This window comes from Marmota marmota, unplaced genomic scaffold, assembly GCF_001458135.2.
Source record: "Marmota marmota marmota unplaced genomic scaffold, marMar, whole genome shotgun sequence".
NCBI lineage: Eukaryota > Metazoa > Chordata > Mammalia > Rodentia > Sciuridae > Marmota > Marmota marmota.
Window position 1 is genome coordinate 8,611,830 of NW_026000168.1, and position 13,025 is coordinate 8,624,854.

At 44.9% G+C, this 13,025-nt stretch overlaps 1 protein-coding gene across 3 annotated transcripts in view; it reads right to left on the bottom strand.

Moving 5' to 3' along the window:
- Positions 1–10,792, bottom strand: part of Il5ra (interleukin 5 receptor subunit alpha) — a 28,428-nt gene extending 17,636 nt beyond the window's left edge. The window contains exons 1-8 of one of the 3 annotated variants that reach the window (XM_048787031.1): positions 10,386–10,792; positions 9,504–9,697; positions 9,101–9,258; positions 4,915–5,003; positions 3,571–3,716; positions 2,529–2,667; positions 1,780–1,933; positions 1,516–1,703 (exon numbers count right to left, since the gene is read on the bottom strand). In XM_048787031.1, the coding sequence (XP_048642988.1) occupies positions 1,516–1,703; positions 1,780–1,933; positions 2,529–2,667; positions 3,571–3,716; positions 4,915–4,987 (700 nt within the window). In that variant the 5' untranslated portion in view covers positions 4,988–5,003; positions 9,101–9,258; positions 9,504–9,697; positions 10,386–10,792. Of the gene's footprint in view, positions 1–1,515; positions 1,704–1,779; positions 1,934–2,528; positions 2,668–3,570; positions 3,717–4,914; positions 5,004–9,100; positions 9,698–10,385 lie in introns of all 3 variants that reach the window. The other 2 variants (XM_048787032.1, XM_015495121.2) reach the window with 2 other exon arrangements.
- Between the last annotated feature and the right edge of the window lie 2,233 nt (positions 10,793–13,025).

Sequence of the window (13,025 nt, forward strand, 5' to 3'; positions counted from 1 at the left end):
AGATCATAGAGACACACTCAGAATGGGATCCGATGGCTTCAAAGTCAGCCCTTCCCTAAAGCAGAACGTTCTCAACCAAGAAACTGCTTCGTTCTTTTAGCAATCCCAGGACTTGGTCATAAAATAAATTCCTGCCGCCTGCACCAGCTCGGAACCATTTTCCCATTATCATTTGCTTTTTAGGTCTCTGTCGGAATCTTTTATTGGCTATTTTCATAAAAGGGACGTTTGGGGGAGTGCACAGGAAATGTACCATTGAAGGGAATAGCAAAGGCTGGGATTCCGGGGCCGGATTTAGGCTCCGGTTTGATGGCAGGTGTCTCACAAGCCAAATCCTGCCCTGTGAATAACAAGTCTGTGTCTTCAGGGAACATTTATGCCGGGTTCTGTTCTAAATGAAAGATGTGGAAATGACAGTCCCCACACAGTGTGGCCTAGGAAGAGGGAAGGAGGAAGAAGGTGACCCATGGATACCAAAGATCCTTTCCCAACACATCCTTTCCTAGTGACAGGAGAGTCCCTGGGAAGGAACCATCCATCAAGCCTAAAAATGACATTCTTTGGGAAGGAGCCAAAACATGGATCCTTCTCCCCCAAATACATCCTTTCCCAGTGACACGACAGTAGAACGCTAACCCCGGACCTTCTCTTCTCACAACCTGTCTCCCGAATGCCCAAACTGATACGTTCTGTGAAAGTCACTTGTGCTTAAGTTATCTCCCAGTGTCACCTACATATGCACAAATCCCTCCTATAATTGGGGGCCATTTTTCTACACCCAGAAAGTGAGCAGTGTGGTGCACGCCTGTCATCCCAGCAGCTGGGGAGGCTGAGGCAGGAGGATCTCGAGTTCAAAGCCAGCCTCAGCAACTTGGTGAGGTGCTAAGCCACTTAGCAAGACCCTGTCTCACAATAAAAAATAAAAAGGGCTGGGGAGGTGGCTCAGTGGTTAAGCACCCCTGGGTTCAATTCCGGGTTCTAAAAAGAACGACAATGATGGGTTGCTAATGGCTCAACTCTGGGCTCCCACTACCTGCTGCTCAGTGGATAGCTCAGGACTCCTCCTGTGTCCCTGCCTGTCCTTCGGCACCTACATGGAGGACACAGAGACGGTGGGGGGTTCTGGGGTCTCTCGAAGAGCAAGACACGCCCAGTTCCCTGGACTCCCAGCTCTGGGGTCCCTTCTCTTCAGTGTGCCCGTCTCTTTCTTAAATAAAACTCACTTTCTACGCTTGGGGGAGTTTCATCTTCAACACCACGAAAACTAGGACCTGATCCTCATCTCCAACAGGGGTATGGGCAGTATCTCCTGAGCAGTGTCTGGGGATGTGGTCAGACATCCTCCAACATCCAGGGCGGGTCCCCATAGCACAAAAGTCATGCAACCCAAATCTGCAGCAGTGCTCCCACTGAGCCACCTGCCCCCGTCAGCAGCACAAACGTAGTCCCACCCGGTGTAGCGCTGAGACCCTGCGATGCAGCGATGTGGGTCACTCTGGGCGGAGTCTGTCTTACCGATGGCTTGCACCCCAAACAGCTGATCAAAGGGTCTGATGGCAGCTGTCCTGCTGGTGCCGTTAACGTGAACCGCCAGCCAGCCGTGCCCCTTGCTGCTGATGAACGACCTTGGGACCCAGCAGGCGGTATTTCTGCCGGTGGGGTCTTTGCTGTATTCCTGGCACTCCTCGGTCCAAGAGCCATACCTACAGTGGAACGCTCGTGAGTTTCCTAAGGCCCAGAGGAGGTGACCCATTTGCATGGGTAAAAATAGGGACTCACCTGTAGTAGAGGAAGTACTGCGTGTCTGGGGGGGCCTCCTCGCCCGACAGCCAGGTGCAGTGGAGAGAAACTCGGTGTGGCCTCAGGTGGCCACCACCTGCCGTCGTCGTGCTGGTGGCACAAGTTAAATTCGAGACTGAGGTTCCGGGAGACCCTGGGTGGTCAGAAATAGAACAAAACAACGTGGCTGCTGTTGCTTTTGAATCTTGTACCTCTTTGGAAACCTTAGCGATGGCACGTGTCTTGTCACCTATTTATAGAAACTTAGTATTTGCAAAGAGTTGACTTCCTAGAGGAGCGAAACTAGAGGTAGAGAGCCCAGGGGCCTAATGCCTGGGTGCTGTGGTGCACACCTGTAATGTCAGCAACTCGGGAGGCTGAGGCAGGAGGATCGCGAGTTCAAAGGCAGCCTCAGCAAAAGCAAGGCACTAAGCAACTCAGTGAGACCCTGTCTCTAAATAAAATGCAAAATAGGGCTGGGGATGGGGCTCAGTGGTCTAGTGCCTCTGAGTTCAATCCCCAGTACCCCCCAAAAAAGATGTACTGCATACCTATTTCAACTATATATTATGCACAGGTAGAATTGGCAATAAGAAGTGACCACAGCCCCCTGTTAGGGTGTGCATGCCTTGGAAGACTCCTCCCAGGAACTGGTGACTGACTACAGAAAAGCAAATCATTGTTAGTTTTTCTGTTTCCCCGTTTTGCAAAGTACGGAATGACACTGGACTTTGAGGAGCTTCCCTTACCTGGTGGGGCTTGGAGTTCTGCAGAGACCCAGCTGCTGGCCAGGGGGGCGTGCCCTTCCTGCAGGATGGTTCGAATGCTTGCCGAAAAGCCTTCGTGGAGGGGGGCCACGCAGGTGCTCTCCATGCTCCCGGTTTCAAACTGCAAATAAAATCCACAAGTAGCCTTTAAAAAAACCGACTTCTTATGCCAGATGCCTCTTCTTCCACTTTTCAAATGGAGCATAGATAAAATAGACTGAAATAGTTTTGTTAGGAAAAAAAAAAATTGGGGTGGGTGGGTACCAGGGATGGAACTCAGGGGCACTCAACCCCTGAGCCCCATCCCCAGCCCTATTTTGTATTTTATTTAGAGACAGGGTCTCACTGAGTTGCTTAGCGCCTTGCTTTTGCTGAGGCTGGCTTTGAACTCGCGATCCTCCTGAGCCTCTGAAATGACAGATGTGCACCGCGCCTGGCTTGTTAGAAAAAGATTTTTAAAAATCCATTCTAATAACATCATTGCTCGGTGGCCCATGAACATATTCCTCTCATAAAACCAAACAAAATATCACAGTTAAGGTTTAATGGAGCTTAAGGTTGAAGTTCCCTTTGACTCCTATCTCTAGTGTCCCCCTGCCCTGCAGAAGAAGTAACAGGAAATTCTCTGGAATTCCATATTGGCTGCAAAATAGTTAAAACACACTGTTTCTGCCTTCCTGGGACTTTGGGACACAGCAGGTGTAGCAGGTGGTTTCACAGAAGTCAACCTGAGGCTCCGGGGAGCCACCTAACGGGTCCAAGGTGACAACAAATAGGGTCTAGATGAGGGGGGCTTTGAACTCGATTTCTCTGACTTTGCCCCTTGCTCTCTGCCCATTTGCAAGGCTACTTACTGTCTTCTGTTCTTTATGCCATGGTAGAAAAAAAGCATCAAACCCTTACCTACTCCATTCTACCTTTGGTCATTTTTTTTTTTCGACTTAAAATTTCATTTGATGAAAAAGTGCAGCCCAAACAACATTTACTCTACATAATAACAGCTGCCCTTAGAAGGGATATTTACGTCATCGTCTTGTGGGGCTTGGATCTGCACGTGGTATTCCAGGTGAGCGTTCCTTGGCTCTTGGTCAGGATTTGGTTCCCAGCTTAAAAGGACTTGAGCTAAACCCGTGACTCTGATGGTGAAATTCACAGGCGGGAGAAGGGACACTGTGGAAAAAATTAAAAAGCAACACGATGTTTTGTGGTGCACAAACAGGACTTGCAAGTATTTAAAAATTTTTTACTGTACTATTTTGCTAATGGATGCGAAGATGTTCAATACCGGAATAATTTCAGAAGATGCTTCTTTAAAACTGTTTCCAACTCATCATCTTATTTTTTTTTTACTTTTCCCGAGTGTCTATCTATACCATGGATGTGGTTTTTTTTATGGAAATATGAATATTTTTCAACATCATTTATTGTAACCGTAGTTTTCAAACTGAGGGCCATTATCTATTAATGGGCCACAATCACAATTTATTGGATTGTGACCAGCATGTTTTCAATGATGTGGAAGAAACACAGAACCGAAAAATACCAGAATAGAAAATAACAGGGTGCGTCACACGTGATAAGAAGAAGAGCTTCTTTGTAAATCTCTTGTTACCATTACATAAAGGTACTGAGGTATGTGTATGTGTGATTCATGATGTATAAAGATTCGTGATGCGTTCATTTCCTATTATGAGTCACGGTCCAAAGTTTATAGAAAACAGCTTTTTTTAAGCCGCTTCATGAACCACGCTTTGACTTTGCTTTCAAAAAAAAAAGTTTATTTAATTACAAAATCAAATCAGTACCTGCTCATCAGTTTTGTAAACATGAACAATAAAAAAAAAAGGAAAGAAAAAGAAAAAAATATCCTACAATTCTACCATGAAGAATGACATTAAGGGCTGGGGTGGTGGCTCAGAGGTAGAGCACTGACATAGCATGTGTGAGGCCCTGGGTTCGATCCTCAGCACCGCATAAATAAATAAATAAAGTTATTGTGTCCATCTACTACTAAAAAAATATTTCTTTAAAAATCTGCTATCCTACCATGAAGAAGGATATTAACATGATGTAGTCACTATATAATTTTTTTTTCTGGGCATGCATTGATACGACTTTTTAAATTTTTTTTTCTTTAACCAGAATTAGGCCAATACTGTTCATACTGCTACAGAGCCCTCTTTTGCTCCCTGACTGACGTGTCGGGATTTTCCATAGACCTCAAGAGACTTCCAGCACTCTGCACCCACCCCGGCTAGCTAAGGGTTATATTTAAAGATAAATATAAAACGTCCTAACTGTGGGTTTGCTCAGGGGGAAACCGTGCTACCCATTCTATGATGGACTACGTTGAATCCAAGGTCCTTACGCTTTGGGTCAGGAAGTAAGTCGGCGGGTGGTATCACCGTGGCTCCCCAAAGAATCAGGAGTACAGGGACCATGATGGTCAATCAGATCCTGCAGAGAGCAAGGAGACAATTGAAATCATCTTGCTGGCATTTCTGAGAAAAACGGAAAGCCCCTTTCTAAAGTAAGATGTGGGCATCTGGCCATTTAACAAGCATTTGTGACATATGTCCTTTTATTTATTTAACGGTACGAGGGATGGAACCCAGGGGTGCCTAACCACTGAGCAATATCCCCAGCCTTTTTAAATAATTTATTTACAGACAGGGTCTCACTGAGTTGCTCAGGGCCTTGCTAAGTTGCTGAGGCTGGCTTTGAACTTGTGATCCTCCTGCCTCAGCCTCCAGAGCCACTGGGATTACAGGGGCACATCACCATGCCCAGCTGTGACATCCATCTGTTACATACTAGGAATACAATATGTTAGACTTATACGTTGGGACCAGGCTTCCCAACAAAAAAAATGTGTTAGGCACGGTCGACAGCAGACATAAAACATTACCAGGACTATTTAAATATAAGCTGCAGGCTGGGGGTTGTGACTGGGTGGTAGAGTGGGTGTTTATCATGCACCAGACCCTGGCTTCCACCTCTGGCAATATTTCTACCTACTTGAAACAAGTGGACGATGAGAGTGAACTCACCGTGGGAAAAGGCACCATCGCTCAGTGTGAAAAAGCAGGAAAAAAACTTAGCATCCTGTTTCACGCGGCAAAGAGCAGAGAGAAGCATCTCTCTTGAGGAACTTTCCATTAGAAATCTCTTCAAGAATACAAGCAACCATAAATGTTGGTGAGGATGTGGGGGAAAGGCACACTCATACATGGCTGGTGGGACTGCAAATTGGTGCAGCCACTCTGGAAAGCAGTATGGAGATTCCTTAGAAAACTGGGAATGGAACCACCATTGGACCCAGCTATCCCACTCCTCAGTCTATACCCTAAGGACCTAAAATCAGCATACTATACTGACACAGCCACATCAATGTTTATAGCAGTACAATTCACAATAGGTAAACTGTGGAACCAACCTGGGTGCCCTTCAGCAGATGAATGGATAAAAAATATGTGGTACGTATATACTGTAATGGAATATTGCTCAGCCTTAAAGAATGAAATTATGGCATTTGATGGTAAATGGATGGACCTGGAGAATATCATGCTAAGTGAAATAAGGCCAATACCAAAAAACGAAAGGCCAAATGATACACGGATGCTAATTCCCAACAAAAGGGTGGGGGCTAGGGAAGAATAGAGGCACTTTGGATTAGACAGAGGGGAGTGAAGGGAGGGGAGGGGTCGTAGAGGTAGGAAGGACAGAGAATGGATCAGACATTATCTCTCTCTGTGCCTATATGACTGTACGACTGGTGTGATTCTACTACACGGGCACCCAGAAGAATGAGAAGTTATACTCCACTTATGTATAATGTGTCAAAGTGCCTTCTACTGTCATGTATAACGAATTAGAAAAATTTTTTTTAAAAAACATTTAAAGAAAATAAATCTCGAGCTTCTCCCTGCACAGATATTTCTCCTGGGAGCTGCACGTAAGTACGAGCCACCCACACTTCTCCCAGAGCCGTCCTTCCTGCGGCCACACGGTCCCCAGTGATTCAGTGCATAGATATCATTCCTACCATCGGAGGAAATGAGTCTGAAAATTTGCCAAAGAACAAGCCACCACTCAGCAAAGAACTTGGGCCCCATCTGGAATCTTCCAAGAGCAAAAAAAACAAAACAAAACAAAAACCCTGCACTGTGTCCACTCTAGGGTCCTAATTAGAATGACTTATAGTTTTCTGTTTACAGTTTTATTTTAATAGCTTGATATTTTCCAAATATAATTCCAGTGGGACCAAAGGAGAGATCCTGAGTAAACAGGTAAGTTCAGCAAATAGCACAAAACTCCTCATTTTTTTTTTCTTAGCTAAGTGGCTGCTTAAGTTATTGCTACTGAAGTTACTAAAGGCAAAGGTCACCGTGGCAGGAAAGAAACAGCCTCGAAACCATAAAGTCCTTTTTTTCAAATAAACTTAAGTATTGCTAATCGGAACCATGCCCATTTCGATAGAAGTAATCATCTTGTTTCTTTTTCTCCGACAATTCCAACTAGCGAAAGACGTTTTGAACCCACAGCGATAATGAAACAAAAATCCAGACATTTTCACATTTTTCTTTCATATTTCCAACCAGTGAGTACTTTCAATGAGTTAAAGGGAAGTGTTAGCAATCTTCTGAGCCTGAGCAGAAAAGATAAAATATCCTTCTCAACAACCAAGAGAGCTTCCTCTTGAGACTGCGTAAGTGATGTCTTAAGATGTCAGCATTTCCTGATATGATATCAACTACCATCTAACTGCACTCATTTCATCAATAGGAATTTCAGATCAGGGGAAAAAAAAATTGCAAAATTAACACACACACACACACACACACACACCCACATACCCCCGCCTAGTGACTGTTACCAAGTAAGAGATATGTTAGAACCAGACGTTCTAAAAATAATAAACATTTGTTCATCTTTTGCAAATTAAATTGTCGAAGTCAATAACAAAACGGTTGAATTTCTCAGTGGGGAGATGATTGAATATTTTACATAAGCAAGAACTCTCCCTTAGAATGGGCCATATACTTGTACGTAGCTGCAGAAATTAGAACTGTTTTGTTTTTTTCTTCCAAATTTGATCATTAGAAATTTTTTTGAGGATCAACTTTTGGACAGAAACAGATTTTTTTTTTTTTTTTGCATCTCTTGGGGATGTTTTCTATTCAAATAGATAGTAACCTGGAGAGAAAAATTAGTTGTCGCATTTGCTGCACAATGTACTCATGTACGAGTCTAAAGGTGACCAAGAAGAGCGATTTGGGGTACACAGATGGGTTTCAGGCTCAGCTTTCCTGGAGATTCACCATCGGACCCCCCCCACCCTGTTTTCCTGAGTCTTGCTGATTCTCTGTTCTATGGAAGCATCCCCAGCGGTGGCCCCTTAAAAATTCTGGTCCCCTGAAGAGCAGTCATTCTTGCTGACAGTGGCTGGGTTGGGGGTGGAGGGACAGAAGCTCAGATCTCTCTTTAATCCAAAAATACCCTGTCCTCTCCATGGTGCAAGAATAGAGCCAATTCACCAGCTGCATTTATAGGCGCCCATCTATCGTCTCCAAATGACAATCGTCCTTCCTCTCCTGGTGACCCATTAAGGTCCAACAGAAAACCAGGACATCAGCATGATAGGCTTCAAGCTAACCAGAAGGAAGGAGGCCCAGCTGTCCACCTGAGGTCACTCGGGAAAACGCACTCGATCTCGAGGACAGATCAGGAGCTACTTGTTCCTGTGTCGTGGGGTTGAGTCAACCTACGATTCCTCGAGTGCCCTCCGAGAATTGAGCTTCCGGTGGGCCATGAAAGGTGAAAGAAAACAGGGGCACAGTCTCTTTCAGGACAGATGTTTCTAGAAAGTTGAGTCAAGTGTAAACCAAGGGGGTGGGGGTGGACTTCCCCGGGATTCTTGAGAAATCCATCCAGTTCTACTGAAGTTCAGGGTCACAAAAAATCTTTCCCCTCTCTCTCTTTTTTCCCCCCTTTTTATAATTTATTGATGTTCTGCCCAGAGCATTTATTTGACAACCAAAGTGGTGGTTGAGGCCCATTTTTAGACCCTTTTTTTTTTTTTTGAGTTAGCTGCAGTGACATCAAATTCGAGGCTCCACCTCACAGCAGAAATTGAAAAGATACGGAGAGGATCTGTGCTCTGTTGGACTCTTTAAAGAGTTAACTTCCTCTTTTATCCTGTACCGTGCAGTTAGAAATAAAACACGTTTTTTTGGGTTTTTTTTAGGAGAAAAAGAGAGAATGCAATAAACCAAAAGCACTTTCCTAAAAATATAGATGGCTAACAAGGATCGTTCAGCCAATTTGGGGTTGTGTATTGTTTCACCCCTAATGAGCCTCTGATTGGTTTTCTGAAATAGTCCTAAAGTACCACTCATGGGTTCCAACTGTGGACACACACACACACAAAACCCTCTGTCCAGAAGGAGATGGTACCGTCACCCTGAGGGTCTGGCCAATTTGCTGCAGATATCCCCGATAGTTAAATATATTGGCTCCCATCAAACGTGATCATCCCACATCCCTGAGCGTACCTGTGCACGGACACTCTCCTCAAAGCCAGTACCGACAGCAGAAACCAAGGACCCCGTGGGTCACGTTCATGGTGGCCGACCCAGGCGTGGGGCAGATGTCCAGGTGGGTAGAGCAGAGGCAAATCAATACCCAGCCGTGACAAGGCAGGACATAAGTGCTGAAATCAAACAGGGGGACCAGCAAGGTCAGGGGGTGGTGCAGAACAGGGAGCCTGGAACAAGCCCGGTCCCCTGGGTCCCTGGCCTAAAAATTTCCCCCTGTAGCCTTTCAGAGATGATGTAAACCAATCAGGTGACTTGATTTTGAAATGCAAACTTTTAACAGCTACATAGATTGATATTTTTTTCCCAATAACAATGAAAGGGGAAGTAATCACATGGAGTAGCAATCTAGAGATCATACCCGGTCATGAAATGTTCAGTATATATCATTTAAATGGAGTATCGAATGCATTCTGCAGGATAAGTATGAAGCACGGTCAGTTTTCATGCATTAAATGAATTTTAGATCCGCGGAGTATTCAAAGAGTCTGATTTTCCTTTCCTCCCTCCTTCTTCTTTTGTGTCTTGAATCAGCATGGAAATATATTTTCTTTGCTTTGGGTAAATAATTAAGTGAACATAAAGCAGAGAGAGAGAGAGAGAGAGAGAGAGAGAGAGAGAGATCTCAGCAACTTTTTGAACACTTTAGACACAAACTGTCTTGGAAATCCAAAAAACCTTCAGCAGAAACAAAAATGCAAAATGCCTTTGGTTACATACGGTAACACCAGTCCCCTGTTGTAATTGGTTCTTAATTTGCAACTTTTCAGATGAGCTCTGAAACTTCCTCAACCAAGATACATTATGACACTCTATTTTCTAGACTCACATATTTTCTAAGAAATCTTAGCTGCATGTGTGTGCTAGTTTTCATCCCATCCAGTATCGATCTGGAGCCGTGGAAAACAGATGTGTCATATTTATATAAATTTTTAGCAAAACTATGAGTGTTATTTTAATAGGACTCAGCCCGGCATGCATTAGCCCATTTCTTACTTAATCCATTCATAAAGTCAAAAAGAAAAGTGCTTTCTCTGGCCAGCCCCTGCCTGATGCAAGTTTGAAGCCTCATCATTAATTCTGTCTTTACTGATAAAAGTTTTCTGAAAAGATCTCCCTGCCTTTACAAATTGCAACTTTTCACCTTTTTGGTAACCTCCCTCCCCACCATGCAATTATTAGGAGGGGGTGCAGGGGGTACCTCCGGAGCCTGTGTCGTAGGACAAGGTGTCCCTCTGCTCACCTGAGATGAGTCAGGCGTCTGCGGCCGGCTTCCTGAGAAGTGCAGAGGCTGTGCACTCAGAGGCCGGCAGCCGGGCATGGAGAGGGAGCCTTATCTCGGGGTGCACTGCTTGACTCGGAGACAGTTCTTGAGTGTGTCATCATCACAGCTGCACTGGTGAGAAACTCACAGGCAGTTCCTCCGCGATGGGAGAGCAATGCACCTTCTCTAAGCCAACACCGAGGAGGAAGGAGTGGGTAAGAGGGCCAGGGTGATGAGCTTGGCACTCCCGATGACCACCCCGCTGTCAATCAAAAGCATCTCTCGGGGTCGGATAGCCACTATCTGATAACCGTCTTGTCTGCACCGTGACCTGCTTTTGGGACACAGTTTGGTGTCTTTGGGAGTTGACATTAACTTATGTTGGTGACCACCAGGTAATGGAGTCTTCTCTGGACCCTCTAAAGCTTTGCATTATCATTATTAATTTTTTTTATGTGCTGCATCCTCTGGAGTAGTGATTGTGTCTTTGTCTCCAGTTCAAAACCGGGTACATGATTTGACAAGCAGTTCAGCCTGAGGAATAGGAAAGTCCCCTCGTTCTGAGCCTGAGGAGCAAGTTTTCGGTCACTGGGTGATGCCTCTTGCCCTTCTCTGTCTTGGTAGCAAGCTCTGTTTCCATGTAAGCAAAGCTACTTATTCTTCCTTCCTTTGTTCCATTTCTTTCTTTTTAAACACATTATTTATTCATTTATTCTGGAACTGGGGCGTTTAACCACCAAGCCACATCCCCAGCCTCTTTATTTTTATCTTTCCACATTTATTTTTCTTTTCTTCTTTCTTTCTTTTTCTTTTTTAATGATATTGAGGATTGAACTCAGGGGCACTCACCACTGAGCCACAGCCCTTTTTTATTTTTTATTTAGAGACAGGGTCTCACTAAGTTGCTTAGGGCCTCCATGTTGCTGAGGCTGACATTGAACCTGCGATCCTCCTGCCTCAGCCTCCTGAGCTGCTGGGATGACAGGCGTGCACCACCGAGCCCGGCCCCACATCTTTATTTATTTATTTTTTAGTTGTAGGTGGACACAATGCCTTTATTCTATTTATTTATTTACATGTGGCACTGAGGTTCAGACCCAGTGCCTCCTATGTGCTAGGTAAGTGCTAGACCCCTGAGCTACAAACCCAGCCCCACATTTTTTCTTCTGTTTGCTTCTAGGGAATTTCAAGGTCAGCAGCTAGCAAAGCTGCCTTCTTTTAAACATGTAACCTAGGGTGGGACTGACCAGATAAGAAAGGTGTTGAATGCATTATCTGTGCTGTGGTTGATGTTGCTGGTTGCCTTTGAGAGGGCTTTAGCCCTGGGGGTGCATGTGGTGCGATTCCTCAATCCAGGAGAAGCAAATCTCAGTTTGGGGACACTGGAGCAGACAGATAGCGGACGCACAGGGAACGGGTTGCCAGAGTTAGATCAGCGTTTCCATTTCTGATATGATGGACAGGAAGCCCATTGATGGAAACTTCCACACGTCTCTGCATCCCTACTGCAGGGCTGGGCGTGGCGGTGCACGCCAGCACTCCCAGCAGCTCAGGAGGCTGAGGCAGGAGGATCACAAGTTCAAAGCCAGCCTCAGCACCGGTGAGGCCCTGTATCTAAATAAAATACAAAAACAGGGCTGGGGATGTGGCTCCGTGGTTGAGGGCCCCTACTGTGCCAGACTGTTAACTGGGACAGTTGCCCCAAATGAAACCAGATCATTCATTGTTAGATGACCCCCCAAATGTGACTTTCCTTGGGGGGAAAGGAGAAGTAAAAGAAGGAACAGAGAGAGATCCATCTCTTTGCCAAGAGGTGCCCAGAGAAGTTAAGATAGGCTATCAGTCATCTGAGCAGCTCTTTGAAGTCCTCCTCATCTGGCTTTAGTTGTAGCATAGCCATCACTAAAGAAGCTGAGAATACTTATGAGTACTACTGCAAGGGCAGTAATTCTGGGCTCAAAAGCCTGCATTATACTGTTCCCTGTATTTTTTGAAGCTCTTGCACACAAGACCTATTTACTGCATGCAGCTATGCACCGTGCCAGGTGCTCTCAGAGTTACAGAAAATTAGAGCTGGCTGCTCCCCGCAATGACACTCACCCAGGCATATGATCCTGTCCCAAAGAAGCCCATAATAATAATAAAAAAGTCATGTGCTTATGTCCCCCACCCCGGTTTTCATAACAGCAATGGAGAGGGAATGTGGACGGTTTATGTTGTAGGAAGTCACTTTCATTCTTTAGGATAGAAAGTACATGTCCAAAGACATTGTCATGGAAGGTGCTAGAAGGATTCCCCAAACTCTTTTTTTTTTTTCAAAAAAATGAAATCAATTTTGCCTCAATTCCATAAGAAATAAAACAGCGTGGGTTTAGCCCAAATGGCACGGGTAAAAAAAAAAAAAAATCCCAAGGGTAAAAATCTTGTAGATTCAGTGACTCTTGCTCTTTGCAAAGTGTGGTTCAGGGAGCTTATTAAAGGTCTCCACTCCTGGAGATGCACTCGGTGGAATAATGTGAAAGGTAGACCAAGATTTACACAAAAGAGAGGGAAATTTACTGTAGCTTTCCTTGTAAGAGTTTAAGTAATATAAAAACGATTAAGAGAAGGAGATGAGTT